The sequence below is a fragment of the Macrobrachium nipponense genome, chromosome 24 (assembly GCF_015104395.2).
Source record: "Macrobrachium nipponense isolate FS-2020 chromosome 24, ASM1510439v2, whole genome shotgun sequence".
In the NCBI taxonomy this organism is placed as follows: Eukaryota; Metazoa; Arthropoda; class Malacostraca; order Decapoda; family Palaemonidae; genus Macrobrachium; species Macrobrachium nipponense.
In genome coordinates this window covers 13,145,760-13,168,259 of record NC_061091.1, presented here as the reverse complement: position 1 = coordinate 13,168,259, position 22,500 = coordinate 13,145,760, and the positions used below count along the sequence as shown (strand labels likewise).

The 22,500-nt window shown below is 38.2% G+C and overlaps 1 protein-coding gene across 6 annotated transcripts in view; it reads left to right on the top strand.

The window, feature by feature from the left end:
* LOC135205460 (acetylcholine receptor subunit beta-like 1) overlaps positions 1–19,660 on the top strand; it is a 270,582-nt gene extending 250,922 nt beyond the window's left edge. For 3 of the 6 annotated variants that reach the window (XM_064236105.1, XM_064236110.1, XM_064236109.1), the window contains exons 5-12: positions 264–354; positions 4,877–5,047; positions 5,905–6,084; positions 7,516–7,691; positions 9,566–9,687; positions 10,158–10,330; positions 10,866–11,000; positions 11,828–19,660. In XM_064236105.1, coding sequence (XP_064092175.1) covers positions 264–354; positions 4,877–5,047; positions 5,905–6,084; positions 7,516–7,691; positions 9,566–9,687; positions 10,158–10,330; positions 10,866–11,000; positions 11,828–11,992 — 1,213 coding nt within the window. In that variant the 3' untranslated portion in view covers positions 11,993–19,660. The remainder of the gene's footprint in view (positions 1–263; positions 355–4,876; positions 5,048–5,904; positions 6,085–7,515; positions 7,692–9,565; positions 9,688–10,157; positions 10,331–10,865; positions 11,001–11,827) is intronic. The other 3 variants (XM_064236106.1, XM_064236108.1, XM_064236107.1) reach the window with 3 other exon arrangements.
* The last annotated feature ends 2,840 nt before the right edge of the window (positions 19,661–22,500 follow it).

The following is a 22,500-nucleotide window of genomic DNA, read 5'->3' as shown; positions in this document are numbered from 1 at the left end:
ACCTCCTCCTCCTCTCTCCTCTCCCTACTCCTCCTCCTCCTCTTTCCCTCCTCTTCTTCCTCTCTCCCTACTCCTCCTCCTCCTCCTCGCGAAATTCTGAATCCGCCTCTGCATTCCTCTCCATCCTTTCCCTCCATCCTCACATCCTCCATCCTGAATCCCCCCCCCCCCACCCCCCCCCCCCCCCCCCCCCACCCCCCAACGCATTCAGTCCCTGGGAGCTAACTAATACTTCCTCACCTCGTCTCCTTCTTCCTCCACAGCGCCGACGGCAACTACGAGGTGCGTTACAAGAGTAACATTCTTATATATCCCACCGGCGAAGTTCTCTGGGTACCCCCAGCTATTTACCAGGTAAATATACTGTGTGCCTTTCCTTATGTATATATATATTTTTTTCTTTTATTAATGATATAATGTGTAAACCCGTTGCTCGACTGTATGTTCTGAATACCGGCGTAATTACTCATCTCATTCGAGGTGGTACTTTTTTACATAATATATTATATATATATAATAATATATATATATACATATGTATATATGTATATATACATATATATATACACACACATATATACATATATATTGTTTTCAGGATATTGTTAGTTAGTAAGATGATACGTGCTTATGAATAACTCAAGTGTATTTGCATTATGAATTTACGATCAATTTTCGACAGATAACTTAGATACTAGATTACGGTATATGTTGTGCTAATAACTCATTTTAAGGAATAAAAGCTTTTCCGTCATGTTTTAGTTGCATTTTGAGGTGATTAAAATCATTTTGGGAAATTATATCCAGTTGCAATGCATTTTCATTTGGTGTGCTTTCTTTTCTCGTAAGAAATCAAATGATATGCATGGGTGTTCCGTATTAACAACCACATCATCATAAGGGTATTAAGTTCTATTATTTATACACATACATTATGCAGGATGTCCATAAACTCCCAGTACCATTCTGAGCAATAAATACTTGTAATGGTACTGGGACTTTATGGACACCCCGTATATATGTATGTATGTATGTATTATGTATGTATGTATATAACGTGTACTGTGTGTATGTCGTTTAATTGTGGCTGAAGCTTGAAGCTCACCATCTGAAGAATGAAGAGATGCTGATGCTTTCATCAGGTTTTCGACGTTTGTAGGAAGAAATGAGTCTACAGTTTGAAGTTGAACGAATAATCTAGAAGGGACGAGAAAGAACGTCCTGGAAGAACAGGCGAATGATATTAACCGAGCCATGCATTCCAGGAGTGGCTCTGTTGTCCGGGTAATCCACTGACTTACAAATTATCCACGAATGAAAAGAAAATAAAGGAAATATCTACACCAAAAGAGGAACAAGAGATGTGTATTTCTGGTGATAGAAGTTCACCCTCGACGTGGTTGGGAAGTCACGTAAAGCCGTTGGTCCCGTTGCTGAATAACCACTGGTTCCATGCAACGTAAAATCACCATACAAACAAACCGAGATGGACATTTTTGTGGGCGCATGGACGAGAAATTTGAGAAATGGTCATTTGGCCGATATCACAGGAGCTACAGAAGACTTGGATACGTAAATAAATGCAACCACTGCTTTTTTTTTTTTTTTTTTTTTTTTTAAGAGAAGTCGGTCATAAAAGAGCTTTGAGCGATGGAACGCACCGGGTTATGGTGGAAACACTGCAGAGATTTAAATGATACCTTGTGAATTAACTAGACTTTTGCGAAAAAAAAGCTACGAGAAAACAAATCCTGATGACTGGGAAGTGAGAGTGACTGCATGGCGATGATAATGATAATGATGGTAGGCGTTTTCGGTTGGAGTTAAGGTTCCGAATACAGTCATTTCTATTTTAAAGATGGATTAGAGTATCTGGCCATTAAAACCCTCGAGGTCGTTTAGCTTTCTGAAATTATTGCATTTTTCATTTCCCTTATTTGCTCATTGCCGACATTTGTCAACTTTTGTCACATCGCTAAATGACGTTCGTGATCACGGTACTTGAATTTGAGTCATAAATACTGCCTGATGCCATCTATATTAGCTTTAATAAGAGACAAAATTAGTTCTCTTATACAAAGTACTGATGGATTTTTGTCGTTCATTTCGTCTTTCTTGTGGCTCAATTCCTTATATAGAAATTTGAACGCTGGAATCAAAACGCATTGCATGAGATGTATGCTAGTATTGCACCAGCCCGGTTTTTTTTTTTTTTTTTTTGTGGCCATGCTAGTATTGCCCAGCCCGGTTTTTTTTTTTTTTTTTTTTTTGTGCCATGCCCCTAGGTTACGTAAAGTTAGGTTGGGTTAGGTTAGGCTAGAGAAGGTGCTCGTGAGTAGTTTGGGTGTGAGAAACTTAATGAGTTTATTTTCAAGAAAATTCTATGGTTAGTTTGTAAGATATGGCGTCCCGCGTTTATCAATGAAAGGTTCCAGTACTCGGTTGCACCTCGGGGGGAAATGCCATCTGGGCATGGCTCTTCAGACCCTATTGGGAGAGTCCATCACTGTCCAAATATTTCATCCTAATGTTACTGGCATAATTAGCCTTTGTCCTGCCCATATTTGGCCTCTGTCTGACAAAGAAAATGAATTTTGTGCTACCGATAGAAATCAGAAGATTTAGGCTAGTCAATTCTTATCCTGTAGATGTGCAGATTAATTATCATGGTGGTTTTAAATATCATACGACCTAGAATGCATCCACTTGTCACTGCTTTTCAAGATGACCAACATTCTCTCTCTCTCTCTCTCTCTCTCTCTCTCTCTTCCCACGAAGTCCTCCAGGCAACCTGTCAGGAACGTGGTTTTAAAGTAAAAGAAGCCTAATGTGAGCAAGCAGAATTCTCAGAAGTGTAACATTCGAACGGAGGCGACCTCGCGTAAGGACGATAATGTTGGGTACGGAAAGCTATAAATTCAGGAGCGCGAGGTAGAAAGGATTAGATTAGTTGGAAGTGCTGGTGTTAATTGGAGAAGATAGGACGAGGCTGTTAATCTGATTTACGCTGAGTTTAGAGTTGCCTAAGGAGAATGGAGGCGGAATTGTTGCACACGGAGGAGCCGAGTTGGGGGGAAGAGGATCTTCGGAATGTGATCGTTGGTCGTCGATTCTTAATTTTTGTTAATAATAGGAGAAAGAGGGAGACGATAACTGGACAGTGAGGACGCTGGAATGTGTCTACAGTTTTGTGGGAATTTTTCTTCTTTATTTTTATTTTTTAAAGACTTTGAATATGAATACACTGTTTAGAAATTGATTTGAATGTGAATACGTGGCTATTTAGGCAGGCAAGGAGAGACGTACTTGGAAACGAAGAAATAAAGCATATTTAATTAACAGACGAAGATTGTAAGTGTAATCCTGATATTATGTTAAATCACAGGAGACCTAATGAATTTAACGAGAAGAATATGAAAATAAAAAAAAGAAAGGTTAGCAGTTACATTTGCAAAATTAGATAATGAAAAGAGAAAGAGAAAGAAAAAAAAGGTTAGCAAGTACATTTGCAAAATAAAGAAAATACAATGCAGATTGAAAAGAGACACAGGAAGAAGAGTATTCATCTAACAAGAGACAGGTATATTGCAGCAACGATTGCAGAACGAAGGGAACTCGCAAATGTAGTATACAGGAGTCCGAGTTCTAAGGCAGAATTAGATTTGCGAAGGGAAGAGGTGGGAAACGTCGCTTTGTTTAGGACTTTGTCAGGAGACAAGAGCTGGACGAAAGCTCGAGCTGGAAAGATCTGGAAGCTGAATATAATGTCAAGAGAGAGAGAGAGAGAGAGTTGTGAAAACGCCGAGAGATTACTCCAGCAGATAGGGAACTGATCGGCGGATATGAAAAGTGTCGGTTGGGAAGATCACGGTCTAGACCGTGGGAAAGATGACGTGCGCTCTGGTACGTCCTCGACGTTCTTTGCAGCGTGCCTCAGGCCCATAGCTTCGACACCCTTCGTTCCTTTTTACTGTTCCTCCTTTCACATTCTCTCTCTTCCATCTGTAACAAAGAGGGAGTAAAAGAAAGTGGAACAAGATCTGCAGACTAGCAGAAGCTGAAGAAGAGTTATTACCCATTGAGGAAGAGAGTTTGTAGTCTCATACACTTTTAAACATGTCTAAACTTACCGCTGAAGAGTATGTGCACGTTTGCACTGTGGTACTTAGACATAAGTACGTAACCAAAGAGAGAGTGAGAAAGGAAGAGAGATATTTCGCCGAGGCAATCAAGCCTAAGAGAGGTGAGTTCCGCAAAGGTTTTCGGTCGTTTCGTCCCCCCAAGTGAAGAAGGAGAGAGTCCTTTATACTTCTCTAAACACAGCCGCAGTACTTCTACGTTCACTTAAGAGTACAAAAGACTGTCATCAGACACCCCATTCGGAATGTGGGGGAAAATGCGACGGATATTGATTCATTTACGCCGAGTGCCGGGATTTAGTCAGGCTTTTTTTTTTTTTTTTTCTGAGTCCATCCACTGAGGTGAATGGGAGTTTTTTTTATTGTCTGTGTGTGTGTGTGTGTTTTTTTTTTTTTAGCAGAGGTGTATAAAGATGAGCTCTCAAAGGCGCACCTGTAGGTACCTATTGATGCAGCACATGAGGTGTTACACAGAGATATACCTTTGCACATGTGAAAGCGAATATGACAAGATAAAAGGAGCAGTGTATATTCCTTTAGAACGAAACACAAGATGATATATATATGATATATATATATATATATCCATATATATATATATATATATATATATAGAGAGAGAGAGAGAGAGCGAGAGAGAGAGGGAGAAGAGAGAGGGAGAGGAGAGAGAGAGAGAGAGAGAAGCGCCATCCGACACGACGTCGTCTCTCACCGATTTTCTCTTGGGCACCTTGCAGAGCTCATGCACCATAGATGTCACGTACTTCCCCTTCGATCAGCAGACCTGTCTTATGAAGTTCGGTTCATGGACCTTCAACGGTGACCAGGTCTCCCTGGCCCTCTACAATAACAAAGATTTCGTCGATCTCTCGGATTACTGGAAGTCTGGCACTTGGGATATAGTAGAGGTATGTCTTACTTATTATTATTATTATTATTATTATTATTATTATTATTATTATTATTATTATTAATTATTATATTTTATTATTATTATTATTGTTATTATTATTATTATTTTTAGTTATTATTAATTATTTATGTAGTGTTGAATGTTATTTCCAATTTATATAGAATTTCTCTATCTTTTAGGGAGATGGAGAAAAGTCTATTTAAATTGAATGCAGCTTGATGCAGCAATATCATTCAACACTACGTTTTTTTAAAGGGGTCTACCACCTATGTTATTATTAATTTTTTTTTTTTCTATCACAGTCCTCCAATTCGACTGGGTGGTATTTATAGTGTGGGGTTCCGGGTTGCATCCTGCCTCCTTAGGAGTCCATCACTTTTCTTACTGTGTGCCGTTTCTAGGATCACACTCTTCTGCATGAGTCCTGGAGCTACTTCAGCGTCTAGTTTTTCTAGATTCCTTTATTATTATTATTGAACAGGATCCCACAAGCTGTAAAAAAAATCCATTAACCAACCAAGAAGATAAGAGCAGCATACAGATAAAACTACTTAAACAAAGATGAATAAAGCATTGAAATAAAAAAAAAATCATGGATACTCTTCTAGTATTCTTTGCCGAGCTTATTTCCAGAAACAGTTGCTCTTTGTCGAACTTATTTGCAGAAACAGTTGATCTTTGTCGAACTTATTTGCGGAAATAGTTGTTCTTTGTTGAATTATTTGCTATGGAAGTGCAAAATCTAACGCCAATTAAATCCTTGCAAAGTTCATGTATAGTACTAGTGTCTTAAGATCTCGAAGCCTGTTTTGCTATCGTAAAACTATCCGCTAACTCGCTCTGCTCTTCCAGGTTCCGGCCTTCTTGAACGAATACAGAGACAATGATGGCCCGACCGAGACAGACATCACCTTCTACATCACCATTAGGCGTAAGACACTCTTCTACACTGTTAACTTGATCCTGCCAACGGTTCTCATTTCATTCCTGTGTATTCTCGTTTTCTACCTCCCCGCCGAGGCTGGAGAAAAGGTGAGTGCTCTCTCTCTCTCTCTCTCTCTCTCTCTCTCTCCTCTCTCTCTCTCTCTCTCTCTCTCTCTGTTTTTGAAAGTTTTTTTTTCAAAAGGAGCGTACTATTTACAATTCTCTCTCTCTCTCTCTCTCTCTCTCTCTCTCTCTCTCTCTCTCTCTCTCTCTCTCTCTGTTTTTCAAAGGAATGTTTTTCTAAAGAAGCTTACTACCCTCTCTCTCTCTCTCTCTCTCTCTCTCTCTCTCTCTCTCTCTCTCTCTCTCTCTCTCTCTCTCTTCGTACGAAGATTTAACCCTAACGCCAGAAATTGTGCACAAAGTATTAGTAGTAATTCTGTAAGATCGTCCATTTTATGCTCAGCTTCATGTTATAAGAAATGGTAAAAGACGCTTGATATTCAGATTCTCCTGTTTTTGGTTCATCATCTGTATATTTAGTCATTAAAGTGTTGCCTAACTTCACCTTCAGATGCAAACAACTTGGGTTCTTGCTTGCCTAACTTCACCTTAAACTCATATAGTGGATGATAGAAGAAAGGCAGATATTGACGATGAAAGAATGGAAAGGGATGCTGTCAATTTAAGAATCCTAATGTAAATTACTTTTAACCATTTTAGTTAAGAATTTTCAGTTTTGTTCGTGAGTTGATTATCAACTAAAACGGCTCAGTGCCATCCAATATCGTTGGCATTGCCTTCTTATGCTCATTCCAAAAGGAAACATAAGTATTTTTCTAAACAGGAAAGAGAAGGATAAAAATGAAGGGAGACGTAATTTAATCGTAGTTATGCATAAATAATTCCTGGAATATTAACCCTATTGTATTTTGATGTAATCATAGCAGGTTCGAAATGCCAAAAAGGAAAAGAAATAGCCTTGATACGTCTGCTTGCGTTATTTTTAGCCCTCTCTTTGCTTTGGAATAATGCTTCTCTTTTTCTGGTTATGAAATTAAAAAGTGGTAGAAAGTTCATCTTAAAATGAAGCAAACTTGATGACATGCGGAACTGAAGCTTACAGAGAAAGTCACATTAAATGTATGTTAATGATATCCAAAAGCATTTTAAAAGAAACGCATTTGCTTTCCAGATCATCAGCTTTTCTCTCTCAACCAGTTTCGAGACTTTTATAGATAGTACTAAATTTTGTTTACACCGTAAACAAATGAACCATTTGTTGTGTCGTAGCAAAGCGCACTGTCAACAATAGCTTTAGCAATGAACACTCGTAAACACTGCAACAACCCGCCCTTTACTCTATTTACGCTAGGAGCTTCATCTCCCCACCTTTCTCAGTCTTATCCCACTGGAAAACAAATCGTAATTATAACAATCAAAGCAATGCTGAAATTGCATTAAAACACTGGAAAAAAAAAAAAAACCTAGGATGCTAAATAAATAAAATGACTGAGACTCTCCCCCATATTTCCGCAGGTGACCCTTGGTATATCTATTTTGCTCTCCCTGGTTGTGTTCCTGTTGCTGGTATCAAAAATCCTGCCGCCAACGTCTCTCGTGCTGCCGCTGATCGCCAAGTATCTGCTCTTCACCTTCGTCATGAACACAGTTTCCATCCTCGTCACCGTCGTCATCATCAACTGGAATTTCAGGTTTGCTGTGACGCGAATGCCACGACTAAGGGTCTGTTCTTGAAATCTAAAGGGCGATGCTTGAGTACGATGCTTTAGTCCGGTGTCATCTGCGCTGTGGTTCAAATTTAACGCGCTTGGCTTAAATACAATATGTTGTAGTCGGCTTAAATACAGTATGCTGTAGTCGGCTTAAATACAGTATGCTGTAGTCGGCTTAAATACAGTATGCTGTAGTCGGTTTAAATACAGTATGCTGTAGTCCGGGGACCTTGTACTTGGCTTAAACACAGTATGCTGTAGTCCGGGGACCTTGTACCTGGCTTAAATACAGTATTCTAGTCCATAAAATTCTGCCTACTGATTAAAATCTCATATACTTGTTTAAATATACAGTATTCTAGCCCATGAAATTCTGCCTACTGATAAAAATCTTATATACTTGTTTAAATACAGTATTCTATTCCATAGAATTATGCCTACTGATTAAAATCATAAACTTAGCTTAAATACTCATACAATTTAGTAGTCTATAGACATCTGCCCTGTGAGTTAAATCTTACGTTTTAAGCTTTCAAACAATATATACCATGTTGTATAGATTTGTACCATTTGAATTAATTTTCAAGTGATAAGCTTATTTTTAGTACCATAATCTATGGACGTCTATCTTCTGAGTTTCATTAAAAAAAAAAAAAGAGAGAAAAAAAACTTCACTGGCTTTTGTGTTTGGCTGCATTTTCCTTTGAATTGCCGATGGATAATTGACAAGACGCACAATAATTTCTAATGAGGTTATACTTTTACATTTTGCATTGTAAGCCTTTTCCTAAAATGTACGCAATTTCATCTTTGCTATTCAGTTTATTAAACTAGTGTGACACAAATAACAGGATGATAAGAAATATAAGTCATTTGCTTATTGTTTTTCGTCATTATCATCTTATTATAAAGTTGATATTTTTACGTAGCGGGATTCCTTTATTGTTGTCTTCTTCTTCTTCCCAGCTTTATCCCTATTCGGGGTCGCCGTTTTTAATGAGTCTCTTCCATCTACCTCTGTCCTGTGTCATTTCCTCCCGTACTCCCTTCTCCCTCATATCATCTCTAATGCAATCTCTCCACCTGGTCTCAGGTCTTCTTCTCCTTCGTGTTCCATCCACCTCCACGTCCATCACTTCTCTTGCCATGTGTTGCTCTTCTCTTCTCATCAGGTGGCCATACCATCTTAACTTTGCCTCTTGCACTTTCTTTGATGCTTCAGTGACCTTTGCTGTACCCCTAATATGTTCATTTCTAACCCTGTCCTTTTTGGTCACTCCACTCATCCACCTAAGCATCCTCATCTCGGTTACGTCCAACTTTCTGCCCTCTGTTTTCTTTATTGCTGTAATGCTGCTAAATTCACCCAAAAATAATTTAGTACATTTGGTCATGAATACTGGCCATTTATTCATTATGGCCCAGTTCATCTTGGAATTCGTGCCTCAGTCCTTTATTTTCTCCTGTGAATAGACAGGTTTTATCACTTTCACAAGCTGTTATTTATCCCGTAATTGTACCTTGCCTTATGACAGATGCATAAATCGTCGTGTTAATCTTGTCTCTGTCTTTCAGTTGTCATGTCTGATTCTTGGTTAAGTCATTCACCAAACTAAACTAATTTGCTGGTTCTCTGTTAAGGACGTGAATAGAAGGTGGCCAGTCTTTTCGTTTCTTCCTTATTTTCTCTGTAGTTGAGCCACCTAGTTATCTGATTTGTTTATTGGTTGAAATATTTGTTTAGATATTTTTTTCTCATTCGTCGTGGAAGCTGGTCATCTGTCTCAGCTTTGGCCACGCCATCCAGTCGTCCCTTTCACGAACTGTATAATCCAGGCCCCGCCCATTTACAGAGGTCCTCGAACGCATCGAATGCCGAACTGGATACGACTGGCATTCCTCAAATACCTCCCCATCATGCTGTTCATGAAGAGACCACGGAAGACCCGGCTACACTGGATGAACGAGCGCCCTGGTAAGTTCTCTTCGCCTCCTCGTTTAAAACCAGTATAAAACGCTGAATCTAAACATGTTGCTAAATTGCTAACTTGCCCTAAAAAATGCTTTCGGAATTCTCTCACTTATACAACCCTGAAGAATCTTATTCGTGTCACAGTAGTCTTCACCTGCAGCTTTGAGAATTTCCTTCTTTGTATTTGTGTGTGCCTACTGCCCCCTTGAGACCTTCTCTCATTCTGTCCAGTAAATGTCGTAAACACTGCTTATTGGTGCACTAACACACCTTCCTAAATGCTTTTTCTACTTAAAAAGAAATCTAAAGGCCCAACATAGGAGTAGGCCTTGCCGTCACTTTTGAATCTTTGTTCCCGGAAGGGGTTAACGTAAACCACGCAGTTCTTGTAGGTCTATTGTAAGAAATGATGACTGTATTGCAATACTGAGTGAGGATATGTAGCATTTTGCTTTGGTTGTTTGGCGTTGCAGCAGCTGGAGATCCACAGGTCCCTACCACATTGCCAAACACTCTCCATCTCCCTATCACAGCTGGCGTCACCCACCACCACTTCGGGTCGCCGGAAATGGATAAGAGCACCAGCAAGATAGAACAAATGGAACTCTCAAATCTTCATCATCCTAATTGTAAAATCAACAGAGAGGTATGGACAGTTCGTATTCACCAAAATAACTCGTGCTGTCAAGGCGTCTTCACTGTTACCTAAATCTAAGGCTTGCGTATATTTGAGTAACAGATAATTTTCCATAATGACAAGGTGGTGTATCTGGCTTGTCTAAATGTACGAGCTTCAGAGGAATAGTTACTTTTAAGACTTTGTTTGCACGGAAACTAGTTGCCAAATAAGTTCGATGCAGCAGCGTTCCTCACGCTGTCTGTTTGTTTATTTCCGTTCTGAAAAAAAACCTGAGCCCCTAGAATGTCGGGGCATAGTGTTGACGTGAGGCCGCCTTGACACTTTTTCGCTTTATCTACTTGATAGAAGCATATAAATGACTCATAAATGACAAACATATTTGCAATACATACTGTGTCTTATATATTCTATATATTTGATGCTCTCATGTTGAAAGTACGACGCATTCTAACGTGCTGAATATAGTAGAAACTCTTCCATCTCCTAATTGATATTTCTGTCGCGATGCTCCTGAGTAATGGCTGTTTTCACAACCAAGTAGTCTCCACTCCTGCAGATGCCGCGTCGAGAATCTGAGAGTTCGGACTCCCTCTTCATGACTCCAGAGGCCTTCAAGGCAACGGAGGCCGTCGAGTTCATCGCTGAGCATCTGCGCAATGAAGATGAGTACATTCAGGTGAGATTCAGCTGCAGGAGGATTCAGGAGACGCTGCTGCCTCTCTGCAATATGTTGCTTATAAACGTCATTAACAAAACCTTTTTGTTTGGCGGGGGAGGGTGGCATTTACTTTTCTTTCTAGCATAGCTAAAAGTTCATGTATCTTTAGTAAAAGCATATCACAAATATAGCAGCTTATTTCAATTATAAGTAGAACTCTCAGTGAGATTCAGTGTCAAAAGATTAAGCATGTTTCTTTTTTATTTTTCTGTTTTAACTCTGCAGTTTCTGTCTTTTTATTCTATTTTATTGTACTATTTAAAGGCAAAGGATTTCTTTGACTATCAAATTTGCAAAAATTTATGACAGTTAAGTAAAATACAGAATAAAATGCTGGACTGTACTATACTATAGTCTTTCTATAGTGTTGAAGTAAAACAAGATGAACAAATATGCCGAATTAAAATTTAATAAAGTGTGTTTCTTCCATCATATCAACTTCATTTGGGAAAAACTCTCTATTGCGAGAATATATATAATGTTCTAAGAGGTCCACAATAATAAAAAAAATGTTGCGAGTTCGTGTAAAATTTAAAAAACCCTTTGCAAAGCTTCCCAACCCTTCCCTGGGTTCATCTTCAGTGTCCATGGTGTGCCTACTCATTGATTTGAACTGAAGATGAACCCAGGGAAGGGTTCGAAAGCTTTGTAGAGGGTTTATAAATCATACACGAACTCGCAACATTTTCTATTATTGTGGACCTCTTAGAACATCAACTTCATTCTTTGCCGCATCATCGCATTCACCAGAAATTCACCTCCTTCTTCCTCTCTGTCGTTTTCAGATCCGTGAAGACTGGAAGTACGTAGCCATGGTTATTGATCGTTTGCAGTTGTATATTTTCTTTCTTATCACCACCGCCGGCACTATCGGTATCCTAATGGATGCTCCACACATATTTGAATACGTTGATCAAGATAAGATTATCGACACCTATAGAGGGAAGTGAAGGGCGAGAGGCTGTTACAATGTCGGAAGTTATGTGTATAATGTAAAATGGGAGAGAAAAAGAAGCGAGTGTTGTTTTTACATGCTAAGATAATCCTCTAAGATAAAGAAGTGAAAGCGTTTCCAATCGCTACAGTATCCTGGAAGTCGTCGTCTTCTTTCGTTCCAGTCTTCACGGCCACTTTTCCCCTGGAACTTTCACTGTCTCCGTTTCGCTTCTCTAACCACGAGACAGATCTGGAAAGAACGTCTTCTCAAGTGAAGAATGGAGGATTGAGCTTGTGATAACCTTTTGGGAGAAGGATACTGACACAGCACTATAGTATTTAAAAAAAATAAAAAAAAGACTAAAGTAAAAGTTCAAAGTACTCCTAATATGGTGCCAATGATATATATATACATACTTATATATATATATATATATATATATATATAGTGCTTTTGGTTGTGTTATTCAGTATTAGAGGTCATTGCATTGGAGTGCACATGCTGGACTATGTACATCAAGGTGCCGACCATTCGTGCGTGGCAGCATCCAGCATCAGGGATCTGCCGGCGCTTGAGGTCCATCCTTTGAGTTATAGTGTCGTACCCAAACTCTTGATCATGGTGAAGATGATCGACTGGAAATGCTCACAAACTCTGGAGGAAAAATGGAAAAAGAAAAACAAGCAAACCACTTTGCAGATGTATTACTCCATCTAGGGAAATATCTGTGGATCATATCCCTCGGCAACACGGTAACCATTTCAAAGCCAAAAAAAAAAAATGGAAAAAAATTAGAAAAGTGGTGAGATGATTTTTATCCCCACCGGAACGTTTCTTTCTTTTTTTCAATTCGTTGCACAGAAACCTCTTGTTTTCTCGAAGTTCTGTATATCTGGCATCGTGCTCAAGAGAGAAAGAAAGAAAGGACACTACTACACTGGAACTCCTGAATGAATGAATGTTACCCTGCGTCTTGTGAGTGCTCACCTTCGGAAAATAATAATCATAGAGGCGTTTGAATGATGAGGTACTTAACATTGTTGTAAATCTGTATACACCATAGGTGTTTCCTGAGAGTGCGTGTGTGTGTAAGTGCGTGCTTGCGGATCGAGGCCTGAGCACGGGCAGAACATGAACATTTCAGTCAGTGACGTTGGACCTACATGAGTTCACGGGAAGAGTGAAGTTCATGGTCTCAGTTACTAGTACTATACACGTTGGAGAGTGGCGGCGCCAGAGGTCCTGCCTGCTGCTCGCTGGCATCCCTCTGAGGCGCCACAGTCGCTGAGGAGAAGGAAGGAAGGAGGAGATCAGATGATATTTGTAGTTTTCCTAGGTGCGAACTTAGTGAAATGTTTCATATGTTTACATATATAAATAGGTATTAAGTAAATTTGTATGTAAATTTTGAAGAAAAAAAACAATGAGAGAGAGAGGTTTGAGATTTATGCTCAAAAATGTTATTAGTAATGCACTTAAGACTGTCTTTTGAGAAAAAATAAAAAAAAAAGGGCGTGCCTCGGTGACCATGATGATGTCTCACCTGGGTGTCCACTAATGAGGTTCTGTCGCTCACCTGTCTCAGGTGAGGCTTTCAGGCCTTCGAGTTTTCCATCATTTGAAAGGGCAATAGGTGCTTTTTTTCTTCTTCTTTTTTTTTATCTAAATAAATCTATTGCTCACACTTGAGAGGTGCATTTGATTCTGTAATGAAATTAATCTTTATTATGAATATTATTATTACGGTATAATTATAATTGCTGATAATAATGAAAATGATAACTATTTATTATCATTGTCATTATTATTGATGTTGTTACTAGAATGATTATTCTGATTATTATTATTATTATTATTATTATTATTATTATTATTATTATTATTATTATTATTATTATCGATGATAGTATGTTTCCTAGCATTACCTGCTCCCCAGGAGTCAGCTTCACGCTTCAATCTGTATTCCCAGTGGAATTATGACAAATATTTTTAGAAAGAAAAAAAAAGAGAGACAATACTAAGCATTGTATCATTGCAATGGTATCTTTAAAAAATGTGTCAGATTTAAGTTCAATAGACTTTTAATCCAGTTGTATTTTCAGAACTCATATACATATACAAATATATAAATATATATATATACATACAGTGTGACATTTTTTGTAAGGCTTTATTTGTGCAGTCGCTCTCAGAAGTCGGGGCCGCTTCACCATCACCTCCGCTGCGGGAATGTGGCCTTCTGAGCAATGCCTTGAGTAACCTGGCACGTAATGTTAAATTGCTTAGGTCATTGCTTAGAAAATGTCGGATTACTCTGGTCATTGCTTGGAGGGCCACATTGTGCAGCGGACGCGGTACTGATGTGGACCCGACTCTTAGGAGTGATTGTACTTCAGTTACTTGTTTTATGGTTTTTTTTCAACTAAGATAACGCCTTGTGGAAGTTTCACGGCTAGTTTTAAATGGTACTAAACAGGTTACGGGTACTGGTTTTTCCTAACAATGCCATGGTACCTTTAACTGCTAAGAAACACAAGCGCTTCTTCTTCTTTCAGTGTCCGTATGATTTCAGCTGTAGAAAAGTGACTTTACACGGTTTGATTCGGTTGTAGTGTTTTATTTCAGAAGAGTTTTGTGGTTCGTTTGTTTTTCTTTAGAATGCCTGGATGCATTGTCTTGTCTTTGGATAGAATTCACGTGACCTTGCAATTGTCTTATTATGATCCTCGGATAGAATTCGTGTCTTTGCATTGTTTTATTATCCTTGGATAGAACTCACGTGACTTCTGAATTAGTAAACACAACACCTAACAGCTGTATAATAAATAACATTTATAATCTTTGAACTTCAAGGTGAGTGAACAGAGAAATATCAGCCGGGTGTACCATACTCATAGTAAAAATCAAAATGAAATCCTTCTTATTCATATCGAGAGTGAATAGCAAATCGTTTGCCATACCTGTTTACCATTTTGGTTTGTTGTGAGACCAACACAAAGTCATACCAATAATTGAGCTGGTGTACTGTGTAAGAAGCTCCTTCTTTGTCTTTGTTGTGTGTGTTGTTTCTTTGTTTGATTGTGATAAGAACTTTCTCTGCCGAGGAAAAGGCAAGTCTCGAATTATGGTCAATTGTACGAATTGGATGTGACTGTCTGTATAGTAGGTCGGCGAAGTGGCCCTTCACGACCGAAATTTTGACTCTTGTTTATGCAATGTGAGGTTTCATGTAGAAAAAATAATGATATGGAAAGCTTAAGTCACTGTGTATATTAGATATATGTATATATATAGATACATCCACATTTATGTATAGATATACATATATGCATATATATGTAAATTATGGTATGTAACCACAAGACTCACCACCACCTTTGATGAGATGCTGTCACAGTTACCTTGAATATGGATAGTCGATTACTTCCCAGTTTTTATTAACTATAATATTGTTCCAGTTCACCCAAAGTATCTTGCGGAGTTTCTAGTGCGCAAGTCTGTGATTTCCAGAACGCCACTATTTTGATACTGTAGATGAGGTAAATGAATATTGCTTACTAGGCTAAAGGAAAATACAAGAAGAAAAAAAAACATAACGTTATATAGAAGTTAATGAAGTTATAAAAGTTAAAGGGATGTCCCGTAAAAAGGAAGAACGTAAATCTCTAAAAAAAAATATTTAAAAATCATACTAAAAAATTAATGAAGTTCTCCTAAAGCCAAATATTTATTGTGTCAGTTATTTTCAACTGTTTCCTTTCTTGAATTGATTTTCTTTTGTAAATAGAAAGCTGATTCTAACTTGAGAATTTTGTCAATTTGGCTCTCCCCCCCCTCCCCCGCAATTCACAACTGAATCTGCATGTATACTCTGGCTGAAAGACGCCGAATATATCTGGAGAGTAACTTGCCACTGGAAAAGCACTCCTGGCAATCAATCAACTTTGTTACTCAACAATAGTGTCTAGCTTGCTCATGAAAAAATCACTTAAAAAAAAGATAAATAAATGAAAAAAAATATGACGATTTTGCCAGGATATCACTTAGTATTTTGACTGCATTCCAAATTGAAAGTTTGAAAAAGAAATGTTTGCCAAGCTAGAGTTAGTTTTCTATGACTGTAATTTACATACTTCACGCCACGTACGCTGTAAATGCTAAAAAGCTTTATAATTTAGGAATAGATTTGTTATCTAGTGTATTCGTTTGTTAGGACTACCTATCTGGAAAAACTAACTTTAGATAATGTAGTGGATTGACTAATATCAGTTTGGGCTATGTTTAGTTCCCATACATGTATCGTTTCCTTACAAGGAGTACGCTCAGAGTTGAGTTCTCTTTTCAGCTGCAGACTTCCTTCTTTTGTCAAAAATCGTTCGAATGATTTCGTTCACCGTTGAACTGATACTAAACTTTTTCCAAGACAACAAACATTCCTCTCCTTCATTTGTAAACGAGTCACACCGATTCTCCTGAAATTGTTTTCATTCCACCATTATGATGACTGCTCTGTCTCGACATCCACATAGCATCTTCCAGGGTTCTTGTCACCCAGTTTTCATCCAACCGTGGATGATTCCACACAGAACTGAACCTCTTGTCTATAGTAGATTTTTATCGATAGATACGTTATTCCTGTAAGAGACACAATGCTGGTTTTTAAGGCAGAAATTTTGATATAACACGGATAAAAATAAAAACAGAAGTATCAATTTTGTGTGGTACGACATTTTTGGAGGACCATATAATTCTTCAACATCAGCGTTGCAGTTTTGAAGCTGGTCATGTAATAGCAGCAAATATCTGGCACTGTATCATGATGTATAGATATACCTATCTGTTTACTTTTTGTAACTGATGTTTGGAGAAACATGGTCAGCTCTGATGAAAAAGAAAAAAAATAAAATGACTGTTAAGATAATGATTTTGTGTTGTGGAGTTCAGTTATGCATTGACGAAATAAATCTTTTGGATGCAAGTATCAAAACAAATAACCACGCAATGGTGTATTGTTATTGACAAGACATGGAAGGTCTATTGTGTGACAGTTTGTCATGTGCAGATGTGGCTCTGCGTAATCACTGAATTACTACAACATACATCAATGCGTGAGTCCACATTATATCTGCCACAACAACACGGAGAAGTTGTGAGTGATGTATGGTAAAACATATACAGTTCACAGATACTTACTACTTTCAGTGAAATAAAATTGATCTTGCCTCTGATACTTGTTGACAGATAAATCTTGTTCTTTTGTAGGTAAAAAAAAAACCTTCATTTGTTTGTTGTATATGTTTCCATAGGTCACATGAAATTCAGGTTCTGTCTGAAACATTTACAGACTATTGTTTTTATATCTTTTTAACGTTTATTTCGTTGAGCTTTGTGTCACTTTTCTTTTACATTTTCTGTGCATTTACTCCCGTCAAAGATTGGTGTTTTACAAACATTGCGTCTCCTCTTGCTTCCCTGCCTGTAAGCTCAAGAGACCTTGATATAAAATTGTTTTGATTTGACTCAGAGATGTTTGTGTTGAATACAAGTCTCCATTACATGCAATATTGGTGAGGTGACAATCATACTCATTATTCTCAAGTCGTTGTTACTCATTTGGAAGGAGATCTCTGTCTTTCATCAACCAAGCAGTCATTTGTTCATTTGATCATTTATTGTTGTTAAAGCCTAAACCGGAATTTTGTTCAGTGTTGAGTGAAAATTCTTTTCAACACTCGGTTATCAAGTCCCCTATACAAATATGTTGATGCTAAAATACTTCCTATGTCTTAAATCTAGCTTACAAATATCTGGTTTTCTTTTGCGTTACTCACAGACAAAAGGTCTTGAGTCGTGCTCCACTATTTTGGAGTCTCTGTGAGGTCTTATTTGTGTTTGACACGTTTTGACACACCGTCCCTTTGACTTTACTTTGAAAAGGTTAGCAGCATCCACCAGTGCTGTGATTCTCACCTGATAACATTTCTCAAAAGTCTCCTCCATCCTTAATGATACAGTAATTTTAAGTTTTCTTTTCTACGCCAAAGATAAACTCTCTGCAAGAAGTATATCTCCAAACCGATTAACAGGCGATAAGCAATCGTTTCTGCAGTTGACTTTCTCTTGTCAAATTAAATGTATACAAATCAGTGATGTCCATAGAGTGTCAGAAGATGTGAACATCCTAGCTCCTGCTTGCAATCGCCTTGCTTTGCAATGGCAGCCTTGCTTCCTGGATTGTATGACTCCAACTGCTCTCCATCCGTTAAATGTAAACTGTTGTCTTTTCTCATTATAACTTGGACAGTCTTTGATAATCCCTCGAATATTTCTTATGTTGAACTTTTGTTTATTATCGCATTAATAAAGTTCTTTTCAAGATTTATAATCTTACTACATTAACATTATTTACTGGACCTTTCCTCCAGTGTCACAGTCATGTTCAGTTATTAGTTTGAACTCATTGTTTTCTTTCATTATCCAGTTTTATTTTATAATATCATGTTGGAACCATCCGAAACATTTTTTACCAGATGAGTAGGTTATACTAAATCTCCATGAAAATATTAACTAGAGAAGAATTACTTTCTGATTTAAAAATTCTGAGAGATGATGATGTCCTTGAATGTCAGCTATTGACAAATCTGTTATGGAGATTCGTTTGTGGTCAAATGTTTGACACAACTTACGAGAACTTGTACACCATAGTCTTACTCGGGAGAAATCTCGCAAGCAGTCATTCATGGTCAGTAGAGAATGAAGTGAAATATAACTCCTTGCATGAATATCTAAAGGAAAGGATTTCAGAAGGGAGGCTAAAATAGAAAGCCAGACAGTTAAGTCGTTAGATTACCTTTGTCATCGTATCTTAGCCGTTTCATTCTCGGTCCTGGGTATGATGAGAGCAGACAGGACAGCTTATCACACGAATGCCCCAATTTGTATTAGGTCTACCGCTTTGCTCCCAGTAGTACTACATTCTTCCAATTGACAAAAGACAAAATAGCAAGGAATCATCAAGTGGTTAAAGTACTTTTGAGTTCAGCCTTATTTCAGCTTCCACCCTCGTCACCACCACACGCAAATATTCTTTACATGCCTAGGGTGGCATATTGTTTTCCAGCTACGATAAACCAAGACTCGTTAGACTCATGAACGGCCAGTTCAAACATTCCAGCCTTTACCTGAGAGAAATTTTCTCTAACTTAAGCCATTCACCTGGGCACCTTACCACCTTTTCACATAGGAACCCTATGCAGTTCGCTCATAGCCCCCCCTCCCCCACAACCATCGTCTTTTCACATTGGAATGAATCTCCATCATAGAAATGCAGATTTTCTCACTCGAGTGTATTGCACCCTCCCACCGGTGTAAGGACCTCTCTTCACAGGGCTTGCAGTACTTGCGCAGGCGCCGTATTCCCTTTGTTGAAGCTTTATGGACATAATCGACAGCCTCTGGTGCCACACTTTTGAGTTTCTTTGCAACACAGAGCTGCAAAAGATGGAGAGTCGAGGCAGTAAACAGTGAACAAGAATCGCAGTTTCCAACATTTTCATCCATGAGGATAATCTTGATTTTGTTTGAGTGAACTCATCATTAATTTAACTTGTTTCTTACTGTAGAGCGCATGAAAATAGTGGGCTTTGATATATACTATATGATATCATAAAGAAATGAATAATATGGCTATCTCTGTACATCAAGTAAGCTACGTGATGGAACCTCAGTGCTCAAATATTTCCTATTTCTCCCAAGCCAGTGGTCCCGATGCACAGGTTTAAATGGAGTATATATACGTGCTTCCTGGACCCGTAGCAGCAAATGTACTACCGGGTTCCCCCAGTTGACCACACGGGCAATCCAAAAGTTGTGAGGGTACCGCCTGAATGTAGCAATTGGGTGCACACGCCCGACAACTTGCCGCGTGACTAAAAGGCTGAACCGAGGGAATCCGGATTCTTCATTCAGCGGCCACTTTCCCGGCTGGCGCCACACAGTGCTCCGGCTCCAAGGAAAGTGGCTGTTGCAGAGTAGCTGAAACCCAGCCTTCCTACCTTGACTGTAAGGCACATCCCCAAACCTTACAGTACGGGCAGGATTTGAAAAAAAAAAATCACTCCGGCTTGTGCGACCGTCACGGGGCATACTTGGCGCTCCCCGCTATAGGCACCATCTAGGGGCGTAGGAGATCAAGAATTTTGTATAGCGTAAAATAACTACGTTGTTTTAAGCAATAAAAGCTGTTTAAGAGAAACTGTCTTTCATTTTGCACCCTCAGGTATTCAGACTAATTATATATTATATATATACATACAATTTTACCAATTTCCAAGTTTTATCTATTATTAAATAAAAAAATAGTAAATATCATTTGCAAAAGGAATTTGGACCATAAATTTTTATTTAGAAGCAGCATACTTTGTCCTGTGAAATATACAGTGAAGAAGGCATAGCAGACATTGAAGATATGTTGGAAGAAGTGATTCCTTATAACAAAACTAAAAGATAGAACTGGGTTAAGTAACTTGGAAAAATTATGGAAGGTAACCACCCCTTCCCAACCAACCCCCTCCCCCAGAAGAATTAGTCCTGCGTGCAGAAAGGGAATAATAAAGTGAGCAGAATAATAAGATTGACAAAACAGAAAGTTATTCAGTAAAACAAATTTGACAGCACAAAATACCAATAAATAAGTGTATAGCACTGCGTTCTGCGGCATGAGATTGAGACTAGAATTTTTTTCCAACAAAGTATAGCATGGAAAATATATTTTCCCACCTAAAATATATCCTAAATCGAAAAAGACAGGCCTTCTATATGAAATGACTGTACGTCTTTGTGAAAACGTGAAATATATGCATTATATACAGATAAAATCAATTAGATATTGCAGCTATCCCATAAACGATTTTATGTAGAATTAAACGTATGGAGAACCGTATACAATTCATAGGCAATGTAAAGGGTAAACTTGGTAGGTATTCAGTAAAGATCAGAAAAAGCAACATTAGAATTGGTAAAACCAGACTGTGCGGGTGCGCGCATCAAGAAAATCAAAATACAGAGCATTATTAACGTGCCATGTTTAACAGGATTTAGTGATTATAGAGTGGTGTATCACCAAGAACAGTTAGTGACAATTTCAGACAGTTAAACCCTACGCTACTAAACAACAATCACTAAACGACTACTATATATGGGTAGGTATATTATACCCTTTTTTGATATTTTTCTCTTAAAATCGTACCTGCATCATTGATAGTTATTAAGATGACCTGACAAGTGTAATAAGTCAAAGGTACCTACTTCAAATTCAATCTGTATAGTTTATTTTCAAAGTTGTTTTATTCTTTATTTTCAAAAATCGGGTATAATATACCCATGTTCCGTAGATTGCAAACAGGGATAGATGTTTAGTATTCTAGGGTAAAGTCTTTGGCTACACAGCGCAAAATCCATTCAGTAAGATAACATAGGAATAAATTATCTGAAAACTTAACAATTCAAGAATACTAATTGTAACAACAGTTCCACGAACGAACAGTCTATTCAAGGCAATGAACTGCATCCGACAAGGATGTGGCCCTCCACATGAGCCAAATAAGGGCTGAAAGAAGGCATTTACAAAATTAAACTAGGTGGGGAAGAGGAGAAGGAGAGTGACTTTTTTTTTATCATACTAAATTATCGAAAGACAAAACGTGTTACGTCTACCCCGCAAAAAAAAAAAAAAAAAAAAAATCCCACAGGAATAAGGGAATCAGTGTGTCTGAGAGCCGTTACAAAAATTCTCCCACTACAGCAGCTTGTTTACATTTATTCTACCACTACTACTACTACTACTATCAGAAGAGTTGATGAGTGCAGGCCGCGGCTACTGCGTTAATTGCGTTTGTCATTTTATGGTAGGTAACTTCTATATCTCCCCGCTTGCTGTGTATATATATAGTATGCCTGAATTATACCTCTGGCCACAGAGATGAAAACTTTAGGATTAAATTGTCATAATTTGGCTTTGGTTAGATCGAAGCTTGGCCGAGGGAGGCTAGGCTAGTAAGGTTAGCTATCTACCTACTCGGAAGTACTAGGTATATGCTACTACTAAGTAGAAATAGCCATGCCTAGCCCATAGGTAGTCGGAGTAGCTGAAATTGTATCGGTACCCTCTTTGGAAATTACAGTTTCTTGTAGTATTTGGGTTGCTTAGCTATAAAGAATTTATCATTAGGGTAAAACACCTCATGGCCTGAATCAACTCAACGACGATCATAGCATGCCACCCTCCGAAAAAGTACTTATAACGCGTCCTAACACCGGAGATGGGCATCAGTCGCAACTTGTTGTTGGTGAGAAATGGAGCTAAAGACCTCTACTCTCCTTTCGAAGTAAGTATTTTCTCCAAAGTTAGAAATTAGGGCCAAATTCAAAGCATTAAACAGAGGGTAGTGAAAAGGGTCTACAAAACAGTGCAAATCTCACCAAAACGCTTTCGAAATTTTTACTTATGCTTCAATATTTTAG